Source organism: Strongylocentrotus purpuratus, unplaced genomic scaffold (assembly GCF_000002235.5).
Source record: "Strongylocentrotus purpuratus isolate Spur 01 unplaced genomic scaffold, Spur_5.0 spur5_contig_832, whole genome shotgun sequence".
NCBI classification, from domain to species: Eukaryota; Metazoa; Echinodermata; class Echinoidea; order Camarodonta; family Strongylocentrotidae; genus Strongylocentrotus; species Strongylocentrotus purpuratus.
The window spans coordinates 286,375-311,811 of NW_022145538.1; the positions used below are offsets into that span (position 1 = coordinate 286,375).

The 25,437-nt window shown below is 36.3% G+C and overlaps 1 protein-coding gene across 2 annotated transcripts in view; it reads right to left on the bottom strand.

Moving 5' to 3' along the window:
* Nucleotides 1-299: 299 nt before the first annotated feature.
* Nucleotides 300-25,437, bottom strand: part of LOC587683 (glutamyl aminopeptidase) — a 32,990-nt gene continuing 7,852 nt past the window's right edge. The window contains exons 4-22 of one of the 2 annotated variants that reach the window (XM_030983945.1): nt 19,652-19,793; nt 18,982-19,113; nt 18,455-18,575; nt 16,167-16,321; nt 14,952-15,065; nt 14,096-14,230; nt 13,414-13,479; nt 13,048-13,113; nt 11,953-12,146; nt 10,441-10,529; nt 9,259-9,386; nt 8,736-8,791; nt 8,171-8,318; nt 7,667-7,740; nt 7,009-7,110; nt 6,098-6,268; nt 4,983-5,126; nt 2,532-2,613; nt 300-2,012 (exon numbers count right to left, since the gene is read on the bottom strand). In XM_030983945.1, coding sequence (XP_030839805.1) covers nt 1,860-2,012; nt 2,532-2,613; nt 4,983-5,126; nt 6,098-6,268; nt 7,009-7,110; nt 7,667-7,740; nt 8,171-8,318; nt 8,736-8,791; nt 9,259-9,386; nt 10,441-10,529; nt 11,953-12,146; nt 13,048-13,113; nt 13,414-13,479; nt 14,096-14,230; nt 14,952-15,065; nt 16,167-16,321; nt 18,455-18,575; nt 18,982-19,113; nt 19,652-19,793 — 2,272 coding nt within the window. In that variant the 3' untranslated portion in view covers nt 300-1,859. Of the gene's footprint in view, nt 2,013-2,531; nt 2,614-4,982; nt 5,127-6,097; nt 6,269-7,008; nt 7,111-7,666; nt 7,741-8,170; nt 8,319-8,735; nt 8,792-9,258; nt 9,387-10,440; nt 10,530-11,952; nt 12,147-13,047; nt 13,114-13,413; nt 13,480-14,095; nt 14,231-14,951; nt 15,066-16,166; nt 16,322-17,556; nt 17,712-18,454; nt 18,576-18,981; nt 19,114-19,651; nt 19,794-25,437 lie in introns of both variants that reach the window. The other variant, XM_030983939.1, reaches the window with a different exon arrangement.

Sequence of the window (25,437 nt, forward strand, 5' to 3'; positions counted from 1 at the left end):
GGATAAAAAGGGCTAGCCTATGTGAATTTTTCTCTCCCTCTTTCTCCTTCCCTCTCTCTTTCTTTCTCCCACTCTCTCTTTCTACTCCCTGTATCCCCCTCTCACTTTCTCTCACCCTTTCTCCCCCTCTTAATTCCTAAAAATTGTCTATCTATTTAAAAACATATCCATCACATCTCATCATCTCCTATCACTCATTAATTTAGAAAAATTGTTTAATGTGAGAATGTTATGATGTTAGCTCAAGTTAACTTCATCCATGAAGCACACAAATAGGACTCTACATACACAGCTAAAAGTATTGATTAGAAATCTTCTTTTTTTAATTATTATAATCAATTCTTTAACAATTACATAACATGTTTTCATCATTGTTCTTTGGTTCGGCATATAATCACAGACAGCATCGTTGTTTTTTTTATACACGTGTAATATATGTTTCAATTCGGGCATTATCAAAGATAAAAATTTGAAGAAGAAAAAAAAATGTCAAAATTTGTTCTGAATGATCTACTCCTTGCTTCTACTTCTTTAAGAAGAAGAGACCCTATGTAAATCTTACCATGGACACTACTTTCAATTTGATTATATTATATTGTATTAAAATGCACATACCTACCAGATATAAATTCAGAATAAGAATAAAAGTTTGAGCGCAAGATATACAAACAAAATCACCAAAAGAGAACAAGCAGCTCACAAATTGTATTCAATATTTTATGCATGCCCTTAACAAAATTATTGCTAGTGACGACCCTAAAGAATGGGGATTTCCCGACATATCACCAACAAATGTGAAGAGACATTAAATCATAATTGGTGAATGAAATTGTTTATCGCTCGCTGCTGATGTAAAAAGCTCTATCAATTTGTATACGTTTCCGAAATGTCCTTCATTTAAAAAGCATTGCAATATACAGCATCGTGCTTATAGATTGACTGGAATTATTCATAATGCCCATGTAACGTAAATCTAACAATAATACATGAATACATCTAGTCTGGCAAGGGACATCAACCCGAAATTTGTGCCAGTACGCCCATATCATAGGTCGTGTTTACATTAGCCCGACTTTGATAAACCCCATGGTTATTCGCTGTTCATACATAATAAAGCGATAATCAAGCCAAATTTCTTAGCATAACGAGATGTTTGCGAGACATTGCAGCACGCTCAGGACTAAGTTAAAACACCGTATGGACAGCAAGTATCATAATAATAATAATAATTTAGAAAATGGTGCATATAAAGCACTTATCACCAAAGTGTTCACATAACACATAATAGAATCAGGATGGGCAGCTGTTTCAATGCATTCGTAGGGGTCGGTCATTATACATGTTGAAATAACAATGCGAGTTCTTTCATTAACCAGATTGAATTCGCTATTCAAAATGAAGAGGAACTTTTCTTAAGTATACTTAATATTTTGCTTACTATAATACAGCCGTGTAAGAAAACATTTGTACATGTTCATTAGTTTATATATTTACTATCTTTATCAATTGCTTGGAATCCTGCAAGGATCATTCGGTTATTAAAAATTAGACAATAATGGAATTTTTTATCAGTAATGTTGAACTGGTTGTTTTATTCATGTCAACAATGAGCTCTATACTTTGCCGTCTCAGTTCCAGATGATACAGGACCTGAATTTAAATAATTGTTTCAGGTCCCAAAAGGGCATTGAATCAATTGTAACTGCAGCAAACCTAGGATTGCTTAGAACCAGAAGGGAGTTAATGCAATTTAAATGGATATACACTCTTTTGGTTTTAAACACACATCACAGTCTAGCGCATGTTATGATCTGTGATATTCAATGTTGATTATGTGTCTGTTTTGAAATCTCATTATATTATGATGCGATCCTGTTTTCTTGGAGCCACTCATACACTATATCAGCGTTACGTTCCACCCAGTTGATGTTCCCTTGTACAGTTTCAATGGCCTGCAGTCTGGCACGTGAACCGGCCCCTGCATCAGGATACTCTTCGAAGAAGTCCATCATCTGTAGAGGAACAATGGTTTCATATGATATGATATTAAATTATGATGGGGCTTTATTTCGGTTCAGCCAGAAATCTAAAATCTTCGTCTCCACAACACAAATTTTACTGAGGAATGCAAGCATTATGTGATACCACTGAATAATTCAAACATATTTTGTTTAACTGACTGTTTGGAGCGAGGTCTTCAAAGTGTAGTGCCCCTTTGATTAAATGTAGGTTTCAAATACTGTTTATAACAGGGAAGAGAAATTTGTATACATTTTTGTACTTTTGCACCATTAAAGTCTACATGTTAGAATTTCATGTCTTTCTTACTCAAGACACATGACTTTACGACTGCCTTATTGTGTGAGATTTGAAGACTAATTACAGTTTAAAATACAATTTAAAAACAAACTTTACTGAAAGCAATTGTGATTTTATAAATAAACGATGAGGATTATACTACAGCTAGGATGCTCATTGGAATCAGGGAAATCCCCCCCCCCTGTTTAAATAAAGAAATTACGATTGCATACCTCTTGAAGTCCAAGCTCTGTGGAGTAAAATTCAGTCAGACCTGGGATCATACGCCCAAGATAACGATTTCCAGTGCCGAATCTGAGAGTGAAAATCGAATGATTGGTAGATCAATTTGATTGCTTTATCAATGGGTTTAATTATAAATTGATTAACTAATTGAACTGTTGACTGAATGATTGACTGATTGCATTGATTGGTTAATCAATTTGATTGATTGAGTGATTGATTGGTTAATCAATTTGATTGATTGATTGGTTAATTAATTTGGTTGATTGATTGATTGATGGATGGATGGATGCATGCATGTAGATGAATTGCTTAATACATTTGATTGATTGACTGATTGATTGACTGATTTGATTGATCGGTTAATCAATTTGATTGATTGACTGATTGATTGACTGAATTGATTGATTGATTGACTGATTGATTGACTGATTTGATTGATCGGTTAATCAATTTGATTGATTGACTGATTGATTGACTGAAATGATTGATTGATTAATCAATTTGATTGATTGACTGATTGATTGACTGATTTGATTGATTGATTAATCAATTTGATTGATTGACTGATTGATTGACTGATTTGATTGATTGATTGACTGATTGATTGACTGATTTGATTGATCGGTTAATCAATTTGATTGATTGACTGATTGATTGACTGATTTGATTGACTGATTAATCAATTTGATTGATTGACTGATTGATTGACTGAAATGATTGATTGATTAATCAATTTGATTGATTGACTGATTGATTGACTGATTTGATTGACTGATTAATCAATTTGATTGATTGACTGATTGATTGACTGAAATGATTGATTGATTAATCAATTTGATTGATTGACTGATTGATTGACTGATTTGATTGATCGGTTAATCAATTTGATTGATTGACTGATTGATTGACTGATTTGATTGATTGATTGACTGATTGATTGACTGATTTGATTGATTGATTAATCAATTTGATTGATCGACTGATTGATTGACTGATTTGATTGACTGATTAATCAATATGATTGATTGACTGATTGATTGACTAATTTGATTGATTGATTAATCAATTTGATTGATTGACTGATTGATTGACTGATTTGATTGATTGATTGACTGATTGATTGACTAATTTGATTGATTGATTAATCAATTTGATTGATTGACTGATTGATTGACTGATTAATCAATATGATTGATTGACTGATTGATTGACTAATTTGATTGATTGATTAATCAATATGATTGATTGACTGATTGATTGACTGATTTGATTGACTGATTAATCAATATGATTGATTGACTGATTGATTGACTAATTTGATTGATTGATTAATCAATTTGATTGATTGACTGATTGATTGACTGATTTGATTGATCGGTTAATCAATTTGATTGATCGACAAATGGATTTGATTGATTGACTGATTGATTGACTAATTTGATTGATTGATTAATCAATTTGATTGATTGACTGATTGATTGACTGATTTGATTGACTGATTAATCAATATGATTGATTGACTGATTGATTGACTAATTTGATTGATTGATTAATCAATTTGATTGATTGACTGATTGATTGACTAATTTGATTGATTGATTAATCAATTTGATTGATTGACTGATTGATTGACTGATTTGATTGATCGGTTAATCAATTTGATTGATTGACTGATTGATTGACTGATTTGATTGATCGATTAATCAATTTGATTGATTGACTGATTGATTGACTGATTTGATTGATCGGTTAGTCAATTTGATTGATCGACAAATGGATTTGATTGATTGACTGATTGAACTGTTGACTGATTGATTGACTTATTTGATTGATTGGTTAATCGATGTGATTGATTGCTTGATTAATGGATAGATGGATACATGTAGATTGATTGATGGATCAATCGATCTGGGCCCTGTATTACAAAGAGTTGATATCAATCACTACTTATTTGCGATTGATATATCGCAACGATGTACATAAGAGATAGGAGATTGCAAACTTGCGATTGATTGGAGGACTTTCGATTGATTTGAATCAATCGCAACTCTTTGTAAGACGGGGCCCTGATTGACTGACTGATTGATCGACTGATTTTATTTAAAAAAAAATTTTTTTTGGTGTGGATTGACTGATTGAGAGAGCATATAGCTCTCATTTATTTCTTCCAATATGTACAATTAAAAAAAAAATAGTTAACAGTATGTCATGCATAGGTTAATCAATTTACTTGATGGATAGATGGATGGATACAACTGTCATGTAAATAGACTGATGGATCAATCGATTTTATTGATTGACTGATTGATTGATTAATTTGATTTATAAATGCATTTAAATATTCAATAATTGATGATCACATAATTGATAGTGTGTTTAAAAAATATATTTAATGATTTGAAATTGAAGTTAATAAATGACTAAATCTTACTACTTACTTGTCTACAATTTCAGTCCACCGTACTCTAGTCCAGTCCCACGCGATTGGATTACCCACAGGGTTATCGCCTACATAGCCTACAACACTAAAGAAGTCCTGTGATCTGATTGGGCTGTCATCCATCAACAGCATGTCCAGGTAACTATGGTTTAAAAAAAAAAACAGCGTTTATATTCTTATTAAGAAGTAAGTAAAAGTTTTCCTCTCTATTTGAAGGATTCTGGATGCAGTTTGCATTACTCTTTGCAATATAGGAGAGTTTATAAACTTTATGCATGAATCAAGATTGTAGTATGTAAAGCAATGAGCTCCGTATGAAGTAACATTCAAATTGAACGGCACACAATAATGTTCAAACAAAACTACTAGACTGTTACGAAAAACACTAAAAATAATAACAGCAACAGCAGTATCACTGCTTCATTCAACATGACTGTGTATTTATTTAAAATGTAAAGCTTAGACGACAACAAAAAAAGAAGAAAACAAGGCAATAAAATTTGTTTCAGCACGCTAACATATTCCCTGAATAGATGGCGCTGTACTAACAGTGATATGCCTCTGGCTTTATCAATTGCCCGAGCAGACGTTAAAACTTAATAAAATTGGAGAGGTGAAGTTCTCTATCAATATGCAGGATGATTGGCATTTTTCCCCCGAAATCATCTGTTTATTAGAATCAAATTTACCCTTACATCAATAACCCTTTCATTAATATTTAAAAGGTGAAAAGGTGGGCAAGAGCGCCCCCCCCCCCCCCCCCCCCGCCGTAAATGGGGATGTTGAACCAAAAAAATTGTACCGTCATTTTCCAACAAAGAAGCAACAACACAAACTTGGCAAACTAAAATAGCACTATATATTATAAAAAGCGATTCTAAATGGGGGTGCGCCCCGCCCTCTTTCCTCGCGTAAACGAAGCCCCAAGTCCTAAAAAAAAATGTTGTTTTGTCCAAACAAGGTGCCAAAACATGGGTCGGTCGGTCGGAATTTTTTTTGTTTTTTGTATATACTTTTTTTTGTAATACTCCCTCTTATATTTTTCAGTTTTGAATGCTTTAATACATTTTTTCTTCTAAAAAAACGGTTGTTGGCCTAATTGCGGATACTCACTTGGCGAGGATCCAGGGGATTCTAGTCTGTGCCATGCCATAGAGAAGTCTAGTTCTCTCCTGAGAGACATCAGTTGACTGGTAGTTCTCAAAGAGTATCTTCCACTCCTCCTGACCTCCGACCTCCTGCATGCCGAACTGGTACATATCCGACGCCAGGTTAGGAGAAACGCTACGGTGGACGTAAACAAACAAAGCGAAATTGGGATTACAATAATTTTTCACTCACTTTTAAAGGCATTGTTTAACAATATTAAATCTGAGATGCATGGTCCTACGTCTTATCAGTATCTGTGATATGGTGTAATATTGAAGCTCTAAAAAAATGATCAAAATGATCAAGAAGTGCCCCCCAAAAATAAAAATCTTTGAGTGACCGGTTTTACCATACTCTTTTTCCCAATAGACTGTAGTGTTATGACAACTGTTATGAAAACGCAAAATTTGATTTCGATTTCCAATCATAAATATCTTGATAATCAGACAGGCGATCGGTTTGTAAAAGTCATGGGGTTCCTGACTGAAAGGTTTATAATTATGATTGCAGCATGAGCTAAATCCAGGATTTTTTTTTCAGAATCTTACACAAAGTTACCCAATCCCTTTAACTTAACTTATTGGCCTAACTAAGAGTTTGTAAAACTTGAACCAACGAGTACAAAATAATCAGACACTCGAGCGTTATGGCTCCTGATTAGAACGAACCTGGTAATGTTTATAATATATTGTGGAAAACAAATTATCTACGCCAGTTATTTCTAAGTATCAGTGTTTACAAGAGTGTGTACTTGTTAAAACATAATTTGTGCAGAAAAAGCTAGAGCAAGAACAACAACACATAAGGGTTCAAATGCCATTGACACGACTAAAATGAATGCATGAATATATTATTTTAAAAGCATATTATCTTACGTTGTTCCATTGAGGAAGTCATAAAATAGGTTGACTGCTTCTTCCAAACACATCGCGTTACCATGACGACAGGCAAGGTCAATGATGTCGGACCGGATAAACCTGTAAAGGAGGTTGAATAATGATGATGAGAACATGAGTTATATTTGATAATTAGCATGGTTACTAAATGAGATAGATCACATCAAGTAATTGTTGTTGTTGTTGCTATGTACTGCAATGTTTTAATTAATTAATAAGTGAATGAGTTTTATATGATTTTGTATGGAAACACATATTTATTTATTTGTTTATTTATTTATTGTGGTATAGAAACAAAAATTGTACATGGCAGCCTAGCGGCTGAATTGAGTGCACTTTACATAAGTAATAACACAAGGATGCTGCACAAAAGACAATAGTATTAAAAAGTCATTACAAATAGTATATTCATTACAAAACAGTAGGTACACCTTAGATCAAAGAATATTGATCGTGACGTAACGGTAGTGGGTACTGGATGTGAAAAATAACGGTTTTATAATATAACTTATGCAAATTGTTGAATAAAATATGATCAGTGCTAAAAGATAGAATCTATTTTGCATGCTTCAAAGTAGGCCTATTGTCATATTTCAAGACGTTGTAGAAAGTTGAAAGTGTTGAGGATCGAGCTTACTTATCAAGATGGGAACCGTCGTCTGTCCAGCCAAGCTCGTTGTATTTAGCATTTGTCAAATCTCGAATATATGTCTGCAGAGAAAAGAATACAAATTAATGTTGATCAAAAGATAACGATGATAGACAATAATCCCTGTAGGAATCAATCAGTCGGTTGTACAGTGGTAGAATATTCAAGTACAGAACATCAGAGTAAATGTAGTATAAGGCAAAGTCGTCGTCGTCGTAGTATTAGTAATAGACTAATAGTAGTCGTACAAATAACTATAAAAGTAATCATAGTAGCGATAGTTATAGCAGCTGTAGTACTCATAATCATGGTCAGTATTACATCAATGACCATGTTTAGATTTAGAGGAGGAAATATATGAAAAGAAAAGTCGTCCAAAGTAATATTATTCCTTTATTAAGCAAATAATCTAATCTTGTTCTGTAAACATTTCATATGAGAAATAAATGGTCATTATTGATGTTCATACCTGTACAAATATATAAACCTTACCCTATAAAGACCATATCCAGGTTGGAACCTCATGATTTCACCCAACCATAGCAAGTTATCTCTGGCAGTATCCCAAGGCACAAACTCCGTCTCTAATGTCAGATATTTCGTCATATTAAGAGCCACGCTGTAATGAACCCGACTCGCCCTGGGATTCAGAAAGAAAAAAAAACACTTCAAAATCAATTTGTTTTTTTATCGTTTATTTGTTGTGTTTCAATTAAATATATTCAACCGTTCTCCGTAATACATTTAACTCATGGTTGATGATTTTTTTTAAAAAACATGCATCGAATAAAATTTACGTTTATGTTAAATCGTTTACTTTTCTTCCTTTTTTTTTTCTTTTTTTTCTTCGTTTGTTTCAAATTATTTATTCAGATAAATATTGACAAGTCATCCTTTTGGAGCACGTATGCACGCTGGAAGGAAATAAGCACGAATTATTTACGTAATGTTTTTGTTTTAACGGTATGCATTTTGTTAGCATTGCAGACAGTGAGAGTGTACTACTTAGACAAAGCTTCATCGCGCCTAATATGTTTTACTGTCTGCTGCCACCTACCGTGCTAAGTTGAAAGAATCGTCGATGATTCCTGCACGTTCACCCTCGCCAATTTCCTGCGGACAAAAATACACCAAACATTAACTCATCAAAATGACAATGCACAAAGTTCATCGCACACTATATGTAGGCTTCTAAATAATTGGGGGGGGGGGGGGATTTGTCATTATTCAATAAACGCATACAAAATGGTAAGTCTTTTGAATGTGGATCACAATGGTTCGCAATTCAAATCATCATACACTAATCTACATTCGATACTCTCCAACCATCCAGTTGCAGTAAATGTGTACCTGGTAGGAAACAATTCCTTGTATGCTTTTAGCGCCTTATATATGCCAGGCAGCGGGGGCTTAAGCCAGGGTAATTATTGTACTTCACATAAAGCATCACTGGGATAGATATGTGCGCAATATAAATATAGTTATTACTGTTATTATCATACGATACAAGTATACTAATGATCATTTGGTAATACAACTGTTTCAACTAATCAATATCTGATGATATCCTTGCATCTTACCGTATAATTATCCTGAAGCTGTTGTCCCAATGCCTCCCATGTCTCCTCATCATAATTGATCCGATAATAACCCATACGATCGCTGTTTGCCACGTAGAAATCGTCGTTCCCTACCCACGGAGTCATGACTGTTATAGAATACAAGAAAAAGTGTTTAAGTGTTTTAATTCAATTCAATACTCGATTACAAAGAATTTTAAAAATATACACGAAAGGGCAATTCTATTGCCATAGCAACATCTATTTAAATGTACATGACAATGACACAATACGTATCCGAACACGCAAAGACCTGTTTACCAATGTATTTCAATTCATGCAAGTTTCTCTTCCTAACTCCTGGTTGCCAGTGATTTCAATCACCTACTATGAATAATGACATCTCTATGAATGAATCCACTCTGAAAACATTAGTTGTTGCTGTGTCGGGCAAAAAAGAAGTATGCATCAAACAAGATGGATAGCTATCGTGTTTAAATTTCATATTGTCCCTTTTCTCTTATCTTCCTTCCCCCCCCCCCCCCATCCCCCACTCCGGCAACAGAGGGACCGCATTCATGTTCCCAAAATCTCCGGTAAAGGGGTACTTTTTACACAACAAGGTCCGGCTCGTAATACATAAAAAGAATCGGCCCGTATTGACTTTACACACTGGACTTAGGGGTGCTTTCAAAGGGAGGGAACGTGCATAAATAACACTGAGTGGGGGGGGGGGGGGAATCTTCCTTAATTTCTCTATATGCCCCATAAGTGGGATCTTTTGACAAATACTATAATAGATCTATCAACAACCGTTTTACTTCCGGCCACCACATTCTGTTTAATACCAAAGGTGTCAATCATAACCCCAATAGAAACCTACAGGAAACAAAGAAATTTAAATCAGGATAATGACCATCTCATGCACCTGGCAGGTTTACATTTCCTAAATTGTGGTAACGGAATTAACAGAAGTCGGTATATACAGACTACTGCAACTTCTGATATTATTTTGACCTTTTTAAATTTCAGGTAATTAAATTTTGAAAAGGTTGTAGACTTCTTTCGTCATAGCAAAAATATCTTGTTGCTCAAAATCTAAGTTTCCTGGAGGATAAATCAAACAAAAGGGAGGAAAGTGTGGACATTTTTACACGATGAGAAATTGAAGAGTACATTTTGTAACGGTTCCTCATGACTTACATTCGCTCTCGTTCCTCCACATCCATTCTCGACTCTCATTCTCCTGACTCTGGAACCGATAATGAAAAGGAATTTCCCACTCGTAGTCACTATGAAGAAGAAGAAAAGGAAGGAAAAAAGAACGAGTTAATGATGTCGCTTTCAATATTAAACTTCATCATTAAAATGCAAAAATAACAAATACATAAAATACATGCATCGTGCAGTTTCAATACATTCCTACACAGAGTGGGACAAACACATAACATTTGTAACCTTTACTCGTAAGATTTATATACATGTCACATGGGTATATGATTTAAACTTTGTAAATATCTTTATTAGAATGGAATTTTCGTTATTTTATTCACATCTTTCTCCAGCTTCTGCTTTAAGGCTTGTTAAGAAAGGGCGCGGTAAACCGCCCCTAGTTCTTTTGGTTTTTTTAAGTGTAAATGAATGGCAACTACGTGTTCACTGACCTCGGTGTAACAAGAAACAGGAATGAGAAAGGTATTATATTTTGCGTCATCATATATTTTTTTTAAATGCAGCAGTTTTGCTGCATCTTCTTCATCATCATCATCGCCATCACCATCATCACCATCACCATCATCATCATCATCATCACTATCATCATCGCCATCATCATCATCATCATCACCACCATCATCATCACCATCATCATCATCATCATCACCATCATCATCATCATCATACCCATCATCATCATAACCATCAACATCCCCATCATCACCATCATCATCGCCATCATCATCACCACCATCAACACATCACCATCATTACCACCATCCTCATCATCACCATCATCATCACCACCATCATCATCACCATCATCATCATCACCATCATCACCACTATCATCATCACCATCATCATCATCATCATCACCATCATCATCATCATACCCATCATCATCATAACCAAAATCACCATCATCATCATCATCATCATCATAACCATCATCACCATCAACATCCCCATCATCATCATCCCGATCATCATCATAACCATCAATATCCCCATCATAACCATCATCACCATCAACATCATCATCATCATCATCATCATCATCATCATCATCATCATCATCATCCCCATCATCGTAACCATCATAACCATCAACATCCCCATCATCATCATCATCACCATCATCATCGCCATCATCATCACCACCATCAACACATCACCATCATTACCACCATCCTCATCACCATCATCATCATCATCACCATCATCATCACCACCATCATCATCACCATCATCATCATCACCATCATCATCACCATCATCATCATCACCATCATCACCACCATCATCATCACCATCATCATCACCATCATCATCATCACCATCGTCACCACCATCATCATCACCATCATAATCATCACCAACATCATCATCATCATACCCATCATCATCATAACCAAAATCACCATCATCATCATCATCACCATCATCATCTGTCCACTATCATCATCACTATACTTTCAATCCCTACCAGCAACCTACCCAAAAGGTGTTCCATACTGGTCCGCACTCTTATTTGCGTTAGGATCTACCAAGAACCAGTCCTGTGTTCCTTTGAGATAATCAACACCCCCCTCGTTCACCTTCTCCATGGTAACAACAGGGAATCCCATCTGCAGTGTCCAGGTGTCCATCACTCTCTTCACATTCACGTCCCTACCTTGGGCTGCTGCTGCCTATGGGTAATTTTAATGAGCAAGAAAAGTCTCCGATTTGTTTAATTTATTTTTTATTTTGTTGGCAAGTGGATCCCCAACTCCCATGGGATCAGCATTTGATTTATTCTTCTCGACGATGTCAGCCCGTGAGAGGCCAAAAGAACGACATTCCATGAGACCGACAATGTCCAAAGGTGGTCAGAAGTTCCATGAGACTGTAATCTCGAGCCAATCTTGACAACCATTTTTAAAGTTCACTATATAGACCGATATTGTCGGTTACTGGGATATCTCGATTCTGCCGGACATCCTGCAAACAAAATGCCGTGAAATATTGACGACATAAAGATTTCTACGCCATTCTCTATCTATTAATGATAATATTTGCAATATAAGTTACGAAACCGTAGAATATCAACCAATTCATACATACATACTAAGGCTGGCATGCGGAAGCTCGTCTTGCACCCATCGGAGTGAATTGCAAGAATAAACTCAAAGCCAAAATCGGACATATCGGACATTTCAGCTTTCAGTTGATTATTGCGATTTACCCTGATGATGAGTTCAAGACGAAAAGCTTTGATGTGTCTGTTTTTGATGCTAGGCTGTTCAAATATTTGAAATATTCGTATTCTGGGGTTTGCGATCCAATTGTATCGTGTTAGGTATTGATATGAGCCTTGGGTTTTAAGTAGTAGTTTCCATGTATACATGTATGTACCTACGTGAAACATGGACCCGATAAGTATTTTGTCCTTAGTTGTACTCCCTGACTTGTTTTCTAACTGGCAAAAAAGAAGACGTTAGCATCATGAGATGTAAATTATTCCGCGTTGACGATAATGATAAATTTTATAAAAGGAAATTGGGAGTTCTATAATAATGAGAATTCAAATAAGAGTTGTGTATTACATACCTCGGTTAATTTCTCCCATAAATCGTCAGTCACTGCTGTTCCATACTGGTAGAATTTCAAGAAGTTCTGCATTTCAAAAATAATTACATATCAATACAAAAAGGTTTATACATTTTACTCTGAATGGACAGTTGTGTACAGAAAAGGTATCTCTCACAAATAATATCATCATAATACCATACCGTCAGTCACAAAAAAAGAAGAAGATATTAGTACACGGTTGAATATCATATTCGCTTCATGAAAGAAAAAATATTAATGAAACTATTTTATAGAATTATATGAGATAATGCAATTAAATAATCAAACACAATGACAGACGGTTACACAGCAGTAGGAAGAAGAGGGGACCATATCATCACTCACCGAGACCCCAGCTCTGAAGACATCTTCTCCCAAAAAGTTGTCGAGCATTCGAATAACAGAGGCACCCTACAAAGAGTTACATAATAGGTAAAAGATGATGAAGGTGTTATTATTTTCATGATTTCGGCAAGGTTATTTGGTTGGGTGTGAGGTAAGGCGTGTGAATGTGTGCATGACACATTGTCGGCGTCAATTTCTATTTTATCTTCAATCTAACCTAAATGTCAATCACAACCATATTTTTTTCTCACATAAATCGAGCTCGGAGCAACTCGTCACAAGAGGAAATTTTTCATCCCCATCAAGATTTATATTTTCAACGATCAAAACAATTTTCATAAACTAGAAGTCATGATTCACAAAGTAACGTAACGAAATAAGATTGAATTAGATATTGAATAGTTGACAGAGTTTAAATACTGGTTCGACAGTGTTCTCAAATTGGCCATACTGTATTTAAATTCTGAACAGATTGTTGCCAACTGTGTCCATACTGTTGTCACTTTGTTGCACCACTGTGTCCATACCGTTTTCAAATTAAGTCCACGTTGTTTCTACCCATACAGTGTCCACACTGTCTCCATTCTAAGGCCACACTCTGGTGACACTGTTCCACACTGTACTCATACTGGGAAACAGTGTGCTTTTTCGGCAGTGTTGACTACCTTTGAACAGTTCTTACCTTACTGTATGGAATGGAGTCAAAGATTTCGTTGATTTCGTCGGGGTGGTTGACCTCGACGATGATTGGATGAGAAGACACTATCTGATCAAGACCCATGACGTAATGGAAGTCACTGCTCACGAAAACCTCCAACTGCCATGAGAAATATAAATATATTAAAATGAAGACGAAATGTTGTCACATAGAGGGACGCAACCTAAATTTCGTCCCGTCAAAAGTAGAAAATCAGTGATAGTACTGCTACATAATAAGTAATACAGTCTCCAGTTTGGTGTGTCAGTAAATTGGTTTCCATCAAGGTTTCGTATTTTGAATAGTATTTATATAATTGTTTGTCTTATCGTCATATATCCTGCCGCTTAGATATTCTGATTCAGAGAACGAAAGATCATGAGATAATACGTCGATGTTGCTTGATTCTATGTTCATTTTGAAAGTTATGATTGCCCCTTTCATCATTATCATGTATCCCGTTATTGACCCTTGAACCAAACGTATCCGATTAACCGTATCCGGACACCTACTCCCTGGACATCCACCCCCAGGATAACCACCCCCAGTCAACTACCCCCTAGGACGACTCCCCCCCCCCCAGACAACTACCCCCGGACAAATACCCCCTAGGACAACTACCCCCGGACAACTACCCCCGGACAACTACCCCCAGGACAACTGCCCCCAAGGACAACCACCCCTAGGATAGTTGTCCGGGGGTAGTCGTCTTAGAGGATGGTTGTCGTAGGGGGTAGTTGACTGGGGGTGGTTATCCAGGGGAGGATGTCCAGGGGGTAGGTGTCCTTGAACCCCGATTAACATATGACTGTAAAGGAGGAGACACATATTATATACGCACCATTTTCCAGTCCGGCTCTACACTGTTGACTCCGAGATACTCGAGATAACTCGCGAAACCTTCATTTAGCCACAGGTCATCCCACCAGTCACACGTCACGATGTTTCCAAACCACTATAATTTATTTTAGAGATGGCAGATAAACTGTAATTACATTCATTTCAAAGTATTTGCAGTGTCAATGATTTCATTGTTAGATTACAAAGCGAAAAGAAAACTAAACAAATTATCTATCTTTTATAATTGAACATGATTTATTAAAATATTAGTAATAGCAGGAGTATTTCAGTAAGATTACGTACTTTTGGATATGACAAATAATATTGTTTTCTCGAAAATACTGGTTCTATATCATCGACTATCGGTCCACATAGGTTTTCATTGAGAGATTCGAGAATTCAAATTCCGTTTTTTAAGGCAACAGCTCACATTTGTCATTATAAGGAAAATTATGTAAACATGTAAATGTATTACCAACTCAAGTTCAAGACGTATCCAATATAATTACCTTTCCTCTATTGCGTAAAAGAAAAATATAAATATAAATGATTACCATCGACTAAGATTCATGAAAACATATGAGCAAGTAAGTCAGCATGGTTAGGGTGCAAGAAGGATGTTTATTTTATGGGAATGGTATATGAATGAATACATATGGGAATATGATTTGGGTTAGATAATGTAATGCGTGAATGATTATTAATGCTATCTGATTAAAGGTAATGGAATTATGTTAGAGAGAGGCAATTGTATCAACACGTTGAATCCAATGATGTCCTCATTTTGGATACCGCTACGAGGCTGTATAAAAAAAACTTAAACCCAGAACACCTCCATTTTCGACAAATCACATATTCACTTATTTTTGAGAAGACATATTATATGTCGCCAATATACTTGAGTAAATTCTGTACAAAATTTCCGATCCAAAGAGTTTTTTTCAGAACATAAAATTTAAGATACAATTCTCTTTATTTTGATAAATCTCAACCTAGGCTCTTTTGGACCATTTTCGGTGAGCTGGACGCTCATGTAGGATGATATGAAACAAAATATATGAGGACATCACAATGACTGAGGGATGGGCGCACTGTTTACGAAATTCGTACATCAGTATAGTGTATTTTTATCGGCAAACAACTGTCTTTTATCACGGCCATGCAGTTTACCGGGAGTAAGCTCACACATGAAACAATAGAGGTGGTAATAGTGTACCATGTGGGCAATCTCATGAGCAACCATCATAGCAACTCGCTCCTTATTTCCTTCTGAAGACTTGACGTCATCGAAGAGGAGGTTCTCTTCGCGATACGTGATCAAGCCCCAGTGCTCGGTCGCACCGCTTACGTAATCAGGAATCCCTATCATGTCTAGTACAGATTAGAGAAGAACAGAATAAAATCAGAAGATATTAATTATCCATTCAGACCAACAAGGCAAAACAAAAACGATATACGGTCACTTTTTAGGGGAACCGATGCACACCGAATTGTCCACGAATTGACAGCTGTGTCTGAACATCGGCCGATCCTCGACAAGCCCCTTAAAGGGATTGGGTAATTTTGTCTCAGATTCTAAAATTCTAATCTTGGATTAAGCTCATGCTGCAATGATAATTATAAACATTTAGGTCAGTAAGGAACCCCATGACTTTTACAAGCCGAACGCCTGTCTGATATCAAGATATTTATGACTGGGAAACGAAATTTCAAAAATCGTTTTCCTAACGGTTTTTATATCACTGCAGTCTATTGGGGAAGACGAGTATGGTAAAAACCTGTCACTCAAAGATTTCTACTATTTGAGGCACTCAATGATCATTTTGAAGGGCAAGTTTGTTAGGGCTTCAATATTACACCATATCAAAGACACTGATAACAAGTAGGGCCATGCATCTCGGATTTAACATTGTTAAACGATGCCTTTACGACATTATAGCTCAAAAAGTCTGGAACTGCCTCAAAACCGCCAAAGACGGCAATAACATGCAAGAAGAAAGCTGAGATATTGCAAAGGCAGCAGCCAGGACCGGAGCAGAATCTTCATAAACAAAAACTTGAAAAGAATACGATCGAATCTGTTTCGGAAAATAAAGAAAGCTCAACATGACTTTGTAGATAAGTTTCGATCCAATACGGTGAAATCATGGTGAAAGGCAAGGCTGACTCTAATAAGAAAATCTAAACTCCACGAGCTCCAGTCTCTGAAAAGAATAATGTGGTAGATGGAACGGTGAATGTAGGGTTGGAGTTTGAAAAGAAACAGTGTATGACATAACCTTCAATTTGATCCTTCGAAACATTTAATAGAGGGTGATGTGTATAATTGAAAGTGGTGGTGATTCACATTAACAGTTGTGACGAAAGAGATGCGAAGATATTGTGAAAACTAATTTGAAAATACAAGATTGACACGACAAATGTGGAGAGTAACTAAGACTTGAGTATTTACGAATGAAGATGCTATGACTATGATCAATATAGAGGGCGCTATCACAAACAAAGAAACACATACAGATCACTACTTCTACAGACGAACAACATCGGACTACGCTATAACAAGACAGTATAGATAAGAGTTGCAGGTGAATGTTGTTGTTGTATACCATATGGGCCAACTCGTGTGCTACCACGACAGCAACTCGCTCTTTGTTGCTTTCTGAAGATCCCTGGTCATCAAAAAGAAGATTTACTTCTCTGTAGGTGATGAGACCCCAGTGTTCCATGGCGCCGCTCACGAAGTCGGGGATTGCAATCATGTCTACGGGGAATAACACAGGCCACTTTTAATAATAATATTCATAATAATCATAATAATAATAATAAAAGGCATTTCTATAGCGCCGTTCATCTAGAAATTCTATTCCGAGGCGCAGTATACCCGGCTTTAGCCTAGCTGCCATTACAGCGCTCCAGCATTTCAAGGAATTAATTCCTGCCAGGTACCCATTTACATCACCTGGGTCAAGTTAGGCAAAATTAGTGTAGATCAATGTCTTGCCAAATGAGCAAGTGTAGATCAATGTCTTGCCAAATGACATTAATGCCGCGGCGGGACTCGAACCGCCGACCTTGAGATCGACAGTCCGGCGATGTATCCACTCGACCACGACACCTCTACTATGTTTATGTCATCTATCATATTTCAACTTATTACAATATCAATATAAACACATGTATCATGATAACAAGAACAAATAAACATTATCTTCACGGGGAATAGCAGAAGGTTTCGAAAACAAAGTAAAAAAAACCTTCTATGGACATTCTCATTTATATTTTTAAAAAACATGACTGTTTAAAAATCCTAAAAAAACATTAATAATAATAATAATAATAATAATAGTGAACATTTATAATGCCTCATGTCTGTCAAAATGACAATCCTGGCGCAGTTGTGTGGAAATTCATAGATGTTTCATTAACATGATCAAAACTCAAGGCAAAATAAGAACTGTGTAGCATAATTATTATCTGAACTAATAAGATATAAAAGTGGCCTACCAAGTTTAGGGAGTGGGTAACCGAGATCGAAGTATTCTTCATAATAGTCGGTTATATTGACACCAATCTGCAGGGAATAATCCACTTGGTCGATAACGTCTTCTGGGGCATAAACACGGAACTGGGCCGGGAGTAAAGAGGAACAAGAATGATTAGACGTTAATTTCCAGTATTTAATAAAAATCAGTACTGTAGTAAAAGTACGGTACCCATCGGTCTCTCTCTCTCTCTCTCTCTCTCTCTCTCTTTTTTTTTCTCTCTCTCACTTTCTCTCTTTCTCTCTCTCTCTCTCTCCCTCTCCCTCTCTCTCTCCCTCTCTTTCTCTTTTTTTCTCTCTCTTTCTTTCTCTCTCTTTCTTTCTCTCTCTCTCTCTCTTACTTTCTATCTTTGTCTTTCACCTCTCTCCCGCTCTTAATTAAGATAATATACATAATATATCCTTCTCTTATGCGCTATGACTCAATTTCGCATTTTCTCTCTCCCCCCCCCCCCCCTCTCTCTCTTTCACTAAGTGTTTTTTTACGTACCGGTATGTTGCTCGTTGTATTTAATTGCTTCCATTTGAACTGACACACGATGAAACATGCCAGGTAGGTGCTCATTGGAACAGAAGGGTTAAAATGTGTTATCATCAATTCGTCCTCGTAAGTGTCTGTTATCTGCAAATGAAGAACAATGTAATTATTTAGAAAGCAATATTATATAACATGTCTGGAAATACCCCCCCCCCCCCACCCCCACAAAGAAAAGGTTTGAAAACCTAGGCAAGTCTGCATCCCTGATACGAATTATATATTTTGCTTTTTTTTTTTTTCCCCCTTTCAAATCACCTTTTTTTCAGTCAGTAAGGAGAGTGCAATAAGCCCAAGCCATAAGTTCTTATCAAACAAAGTAGGCGACATAAAATTGATACAATGAACATCAATATAAACTGTACATTACTGCTTCATGATATGTTTATCACAGTGGCAAGGCATAGAGGGGCAAAGTGTATGGGGAAACTCGCCCTCAAAATCAAATAGCGTAAAGGGGGGAACAGCAGAGAGTAGGGAGAGAGAGAGGGGGAAAATCATCATGAAATGAGAAAGATACGACCCCCCCCCCCCCCTCTGTTCCGTTCCCAAATCGGTGGCGTTGTATATTCATAATTCATCCCCCCATGACATTACCACGTTACGCCATTGATTAACCACATACCCTGACATCCATATTAGAGAGTGCGATGTAATCAGCAGGGTGAACCAGGGAGGTTGTGTAATTAGCTTTGAAAGCCGGCTCATCGAAACATGGGAAAGCTCTACGGGCGTCTGTCGGCTGGAACTTACTGGTCGCGATGGCTCTAGAGATCGGAAAAAAATTATCATAGAGGATTTCAAAAATTAAAAAAATTAAGAGGAAAACATATAGGCCTAGGTCATAACTACGACAGAACACCTTTACAAAAGGGATATGACAGGAGTATTACTTCAGAACAAAGTCTACTTTTTATCTCATCTTCACATTAACTCAGTTAGATGAACCTCTGGGTAAACAGAAGAGTCAGCTGAATTAACTGGATGTGTGTGAATTAGGTACAGGGAAAATATTAATATATTCATGTGTTAACCCTCAGCATGCCATGGGCGGCAAATCCTCTCAGAGATGGTAGTGTTTTACATTTTAATTAGAGTCAGATCGGCTGCATTTTCCTCCCTGAATTAAAAAAAATCCTCCATTTTAAAGTTTTTTCATTGCAAAATAATTTATGAACAATTTTCTAACAGAAGAAGCCTGATTGGTGGCTCAGTGGTTAGAGCGCCCGTCTCATGAACGGGAGGTCGTGGGTTCGAACCCCGGCCGAGTCATACCAAAGACTTATAACAATGGGACTTTCTGCCTTCTAGCTAGGTGCTCAGCATATTAGATTGGAGAAGGGTAGTAATAACATATTATGTTATGCAGGGCCCGCTGGAAGAGCAGTTTCATAACTGAAGTGGCTACCCTGGGTAAATAAAACGTTATTATTATTATTATTATTATTATATTATTAAAATCCAGTATCAACTACTGAAATTTAAGAAACGATAATTTATGAACGAACTTGGTGGTACGTAAAGGGTTAACGGAATGACAGACAGAATATGGACACAGGTGAATTATGATTATCATGAAGTAAGTATAAAGGAAGAAAGAGGATAAGGGTGATATATGTAAACAGAAATAAATGAGCGACTGGCAGAATGGAGTAACAAAAAGTTCTTTTAAAGAGGATATAAACTACAAATGCTGTTAGGTGGTAACTTAAGCCGTAAAATATATCTCAAGTCATTCCGGCTTATTTATTTTACAGACCTATTGCTTCAGTTTTCAAATTGGAGGAGAAATCTGTTTTGTATATGAATGGTTTTCATGGGACAGTTTTGTTAGCCGGTTTATAAATGATATGTATGCTGCATATTATAATTAATATTCTAGTACAATGATATTTTTAGTCTATGTTGGTGTCATCGGAATCACCTATTAGTATAGAAGGCTCAATACAATAGTTATAAAAGCAGTATACGTTTTTATTTTAGTTCCACGCTCGTTTGATCTCGTGATGTAATTAGACAATTTAAATGCAGGGTTCGTCGACGATTCTAATTACTTAGCTGAATACGAAGAAGATCATATACATATTGATTTATCCACAAGTCCAAGCGCAGTGGTTGAACAGGAGGTATTGGCTTATCATTGTTCTGTTTGCATGGAGTAATTTTTTTTTTTATATCAGGGGAAAGATATTTGGTTACCAATCAATAACTACAATTGATGACTCTGATCAAAATCTACAAATGGCGGAACTATGGACATGGGGTCCAGAAGGTCCAGCTGAGAATTGTTGTTTTTAAGGAACGATCTGTTTGAAACACTTGTGCTGGCATGATCACGCGATGATATGACAGACCTACAAAAAGGCCATTTCTTCGTGCACTTAAAACCTTTTATACAACTGAAATCTGGTTCTTCTATTCAAATTTACTCAAAGATCGTTCAAATAGCTGTAATCTTCGGGTTCACTCTGAAATGACTGATTCGAGCAAGTAATTTTTTTTAAGGGGGGGGGGGGGGGCTTCATAAAAGTCACGAAATTAAAAGACACGGTGAGATCGGCAAATATACCACTTTTTATTCACTGGGAAGATAAGTAATCGTAGGTACATGAATATCGGAAGAGAAGATTTTAAGCAATTTGATATGAGTTTCAAATTCAAGGTTATTAGAAAAATTTGAGATGTTTGAGGAATATCTTCTACTCTTATCAAGCCAATGATAAAGGTGTATTAAGGAAACACATCATCTCCAACATGACAAACATGTATAATACTTTGTTGTCGCGATACCCTCAAGAGCGTGGTGTCACTTTAAATGGAGATATCGGCAAGACATTGATCTACATTTGCCACTCTCCACCCAGGTGTTAAATGGGTACCGTTAGGATGCGAAAGCTAATGTGCTTAGATTAGCAAGACTAGTGTGCGCTTGTAAAAATGACGCCTGGCTGGAATGCTCCCCAGGGAGTGGAGAATGTGCATACATTGTGTGCGGGAAAGCCTGAATCCAATGACCGGGGTAATAATATATATATATCTGTAAAGCGCTTTAAGAGGACAATCGGTCCTGAAAAGCGCTATACAAGAACTAGCTATTATTATTATTATTATTATTGTTATGAATTCCCGAAAGGTTTGTCGAAAATGTTGTAAAAATAAGTATTTAGACAATTGTGTTTTCAGATTGCCAAATTCGGGACATCCTACCTGTCCGACAGCCTTTGAGACCGACTTAAGTCCGACAGCCTTTGAGACCGAGCGTTTTGAAGACTTGTCGGTGTCGTCGGCCTTTTAACGAATTTTCAAAAAGTTCGACTTCCTTGGTTACATGGGCGATGCCCCAATCATATGAATTTACCTTTTAAACAAACTATCTTCATCATAATCGCTTGGAAATAGCATCAGAATTTTGAAGAAGGTAATCACTATTAATATCTTCTTATATATTTGGGGATTTCAAAATAAGAAATAAAGGGTGTAACACAAATGTGATTAATGTTGTCTAGTGTCACATGATAAGTGTTCTTGAACTGGTCGTCTGAAGTGGTGCTAGAGTCATAAGACCACGAAGTAGCGTATCCAATGAGCAAATAGACACTTAAGATACTATTGTCAGCCCTCTCTTCGCTATCAGTTTATTTGTTGGGCTTATCTCTCGTGGGTAACCATTAAACGTATGCCATCAAAGTTAATCACCTATCTTTATCGAAGAGGCCTTAAATCACGAGTATGAAGCAGGATTATATATTCTTGTTATTGCTCCCAAAAAAATATGATAGAATTAGAATGCTTCCGATTATATCATAAATTTCCAACGTGACTCCAGGTCATTGAAGAGGCCTACCATTATACAAAGAGTGAAAATCCGCGCTAAAAGCCGTGTAATGTACCCTCAAAAGAGTAATTTAACCTCCCCTTCTATTCGGAGTGGGTTTCAATTCCAAAACGAAGCGATCCATATGTAAATCCCCTTAAACGATTTTTTGTTTAAGAGTGTAAATCGACTCCTTTGCACTAGTAAATTAATACAGAAGCGCATATTCAACTCTTTTCTTTATACTTATGTATACATTTATTTCATATCCGATTTGTTTTCCTTTCTTTAATTCTGGGATTTAATTATTACTATTTTATATTTTAGAGTTTTTCATTATGGTCAGAAAGCCAAAAGCACTCGAAAAAACTTTGTTAAATAGGCACGAGTACCTTTAACTTTATCTATGATTAACTGAATCTTAAGTTATATTGACTCACGGATACTTTATGCCTAATTGCTGATAGGGGTACCTGGCACAGCTATTTTCTACACATTATAACACAAATATACTCCGAGCGAGAAGAGGGAGATATGTAATAACAATGCATTTTGAGGTCTTGACTTGGGAATCTAATGGATAATAATAATGATGAAACTTCATAACAATATGCAAGTCTGATAGAGTCAAAAGCTATACGAGTTACAAAAGCCCTTCTGGTTTTTAACAGATTTTGGAAAGGGATTACGTTGTACCTAATTACTCATTATTTATATAATGTATTTCTCAGCAATCAGTGGTTTGATGGTGTTGTGTTTACCTGGCTGCTATAAGAAAGCGTGTGTATGCATCTAAGTTTAGTAACCAGGGGACCGATGGCTTTAAGTCCTCTCCGAGGGACTTGGTACTAAGAATTAATGCCTTACCAACGGCACCGGCATACCAACTTGTTTACTCAATAATTGTATCTGAGTAAAGAACTAGAGATGGTCGTGTGGGTATGTCACAGGACAGTGGATTACAAGGTTCGGAGATCAAAGCCCACACATCATGACTGTGGCAAGGTTTCATTACTTTCCTGCATTATGCAATTCGTAATTCGTAATGAAGACTGCAGTATAAAAAATTCAATTCGTGGGTCTATGTATAGATCACTTACTACATTTTGAAGGTCATATGTCCCTTTTGCAGCCAACATCAAAGTATGTAGAACTTTGCAGGAATTATGAATATGTCACGTATGTTCTATCTGTGAAATTTAAACGTTAGCATTGTCCTACTATTCAAATTATGCAAGGAAACCCGTTTACGTTCTAGACTTCACGGTCATACACTTTTGAGTGACTGGCTGACTTCTTTTTTATTTGGTGATAACATACATACAATGAGCTGTAAAGGGTACATGATCAATTTTGTCTCCATCAATAACCCACTTCTTGTAATGGCCAAAATCAAAATGATTGAATCTTTGCGCGGCACAAAGCGTACGACCATTCGGTACAAGGGTCTGCAAATCAGACTATTTAATAAAAGGACAGCAATCCCTAAAGTCGATTCGACAACTAACGTTGTTATGTTCCCTCAAAAAGACATTTACAAGCCCTTCCGTTTAGAGGGAAGTTCTAAATTAGTATTATCTTAAGGCCGGTACTACATGTATATCCCATTTGCAGGCCCACTAAATGAAAAGGTTAAATTCCAACGGCATTAATTTTAACATTTTCATTTTTTGGGCCTGCAAATATGGGATATAGTACCTTCAAATGGGGCCATTTAGAGGCGCTTTATTCACTTCGTATTTTAGGCTCTGTATAATATGATGTCCATATTGACTGGATAAAGGACGCTCGGAAATAGATGGACCTCTAGTCGGCTATGATTCCTTCTACATGGATACCCATTGGGGTGGAACTTTATACAATATTATGTAACAGCTTTGCCCGATTGGCGACATGCCACCTTAACCTAATATAACCTTTGGAATTTACTTGGGTCATCTTCCTTATAAAACACTAAACTTGATGCTCCTCATACACGTTCTAGCAAAGAATAACTGGACAAATTTGTCCACCTGACTATACAGATCAAAGTGCAAAGTTACAGAAAATGAAGTCAAGATAAAAGTTCCTACATTTGCTTCGTTCACACCTCTATTAACAAATAATATGAGCAGATTTATCGACCTGACTGTACAGATCAGATTGTGGAGTGAAAGAAAATGAAGTTAGAACTAATAGTTCCTAGATTTCCTTTCCGAAATTTACGCTAACAAATATTAAAGGATCAAATTCGATAGCAGCATCCCCGAGGTCGCTTATTAAACCCTTTAATTGAGCTCTAACATCCCCTCCCCCTCCCTCTTAAAGGTCCAGATTTGCACCTATTTAGTTTTAGCTGCACCCTTCATGGTTAGGCTTTTTTCCTAGTGTGCACATTTGTATTTTGATGGTAAGAGGAGGTGCTGCTATTGCAACGTTTGAGGTACAAATTTTGACCTTTTTAAACTTCTTGGGAAATTACAACTAATATTACCTCTTGAACTTCCACACAACAAGTAAACCCAAACGTAAAGTGATGCAATAGCGTGTATTATAATATATAATAATAATTAATAATAATAATAATAATTCTCAGTTTTTATATAGCGCTTATTTCA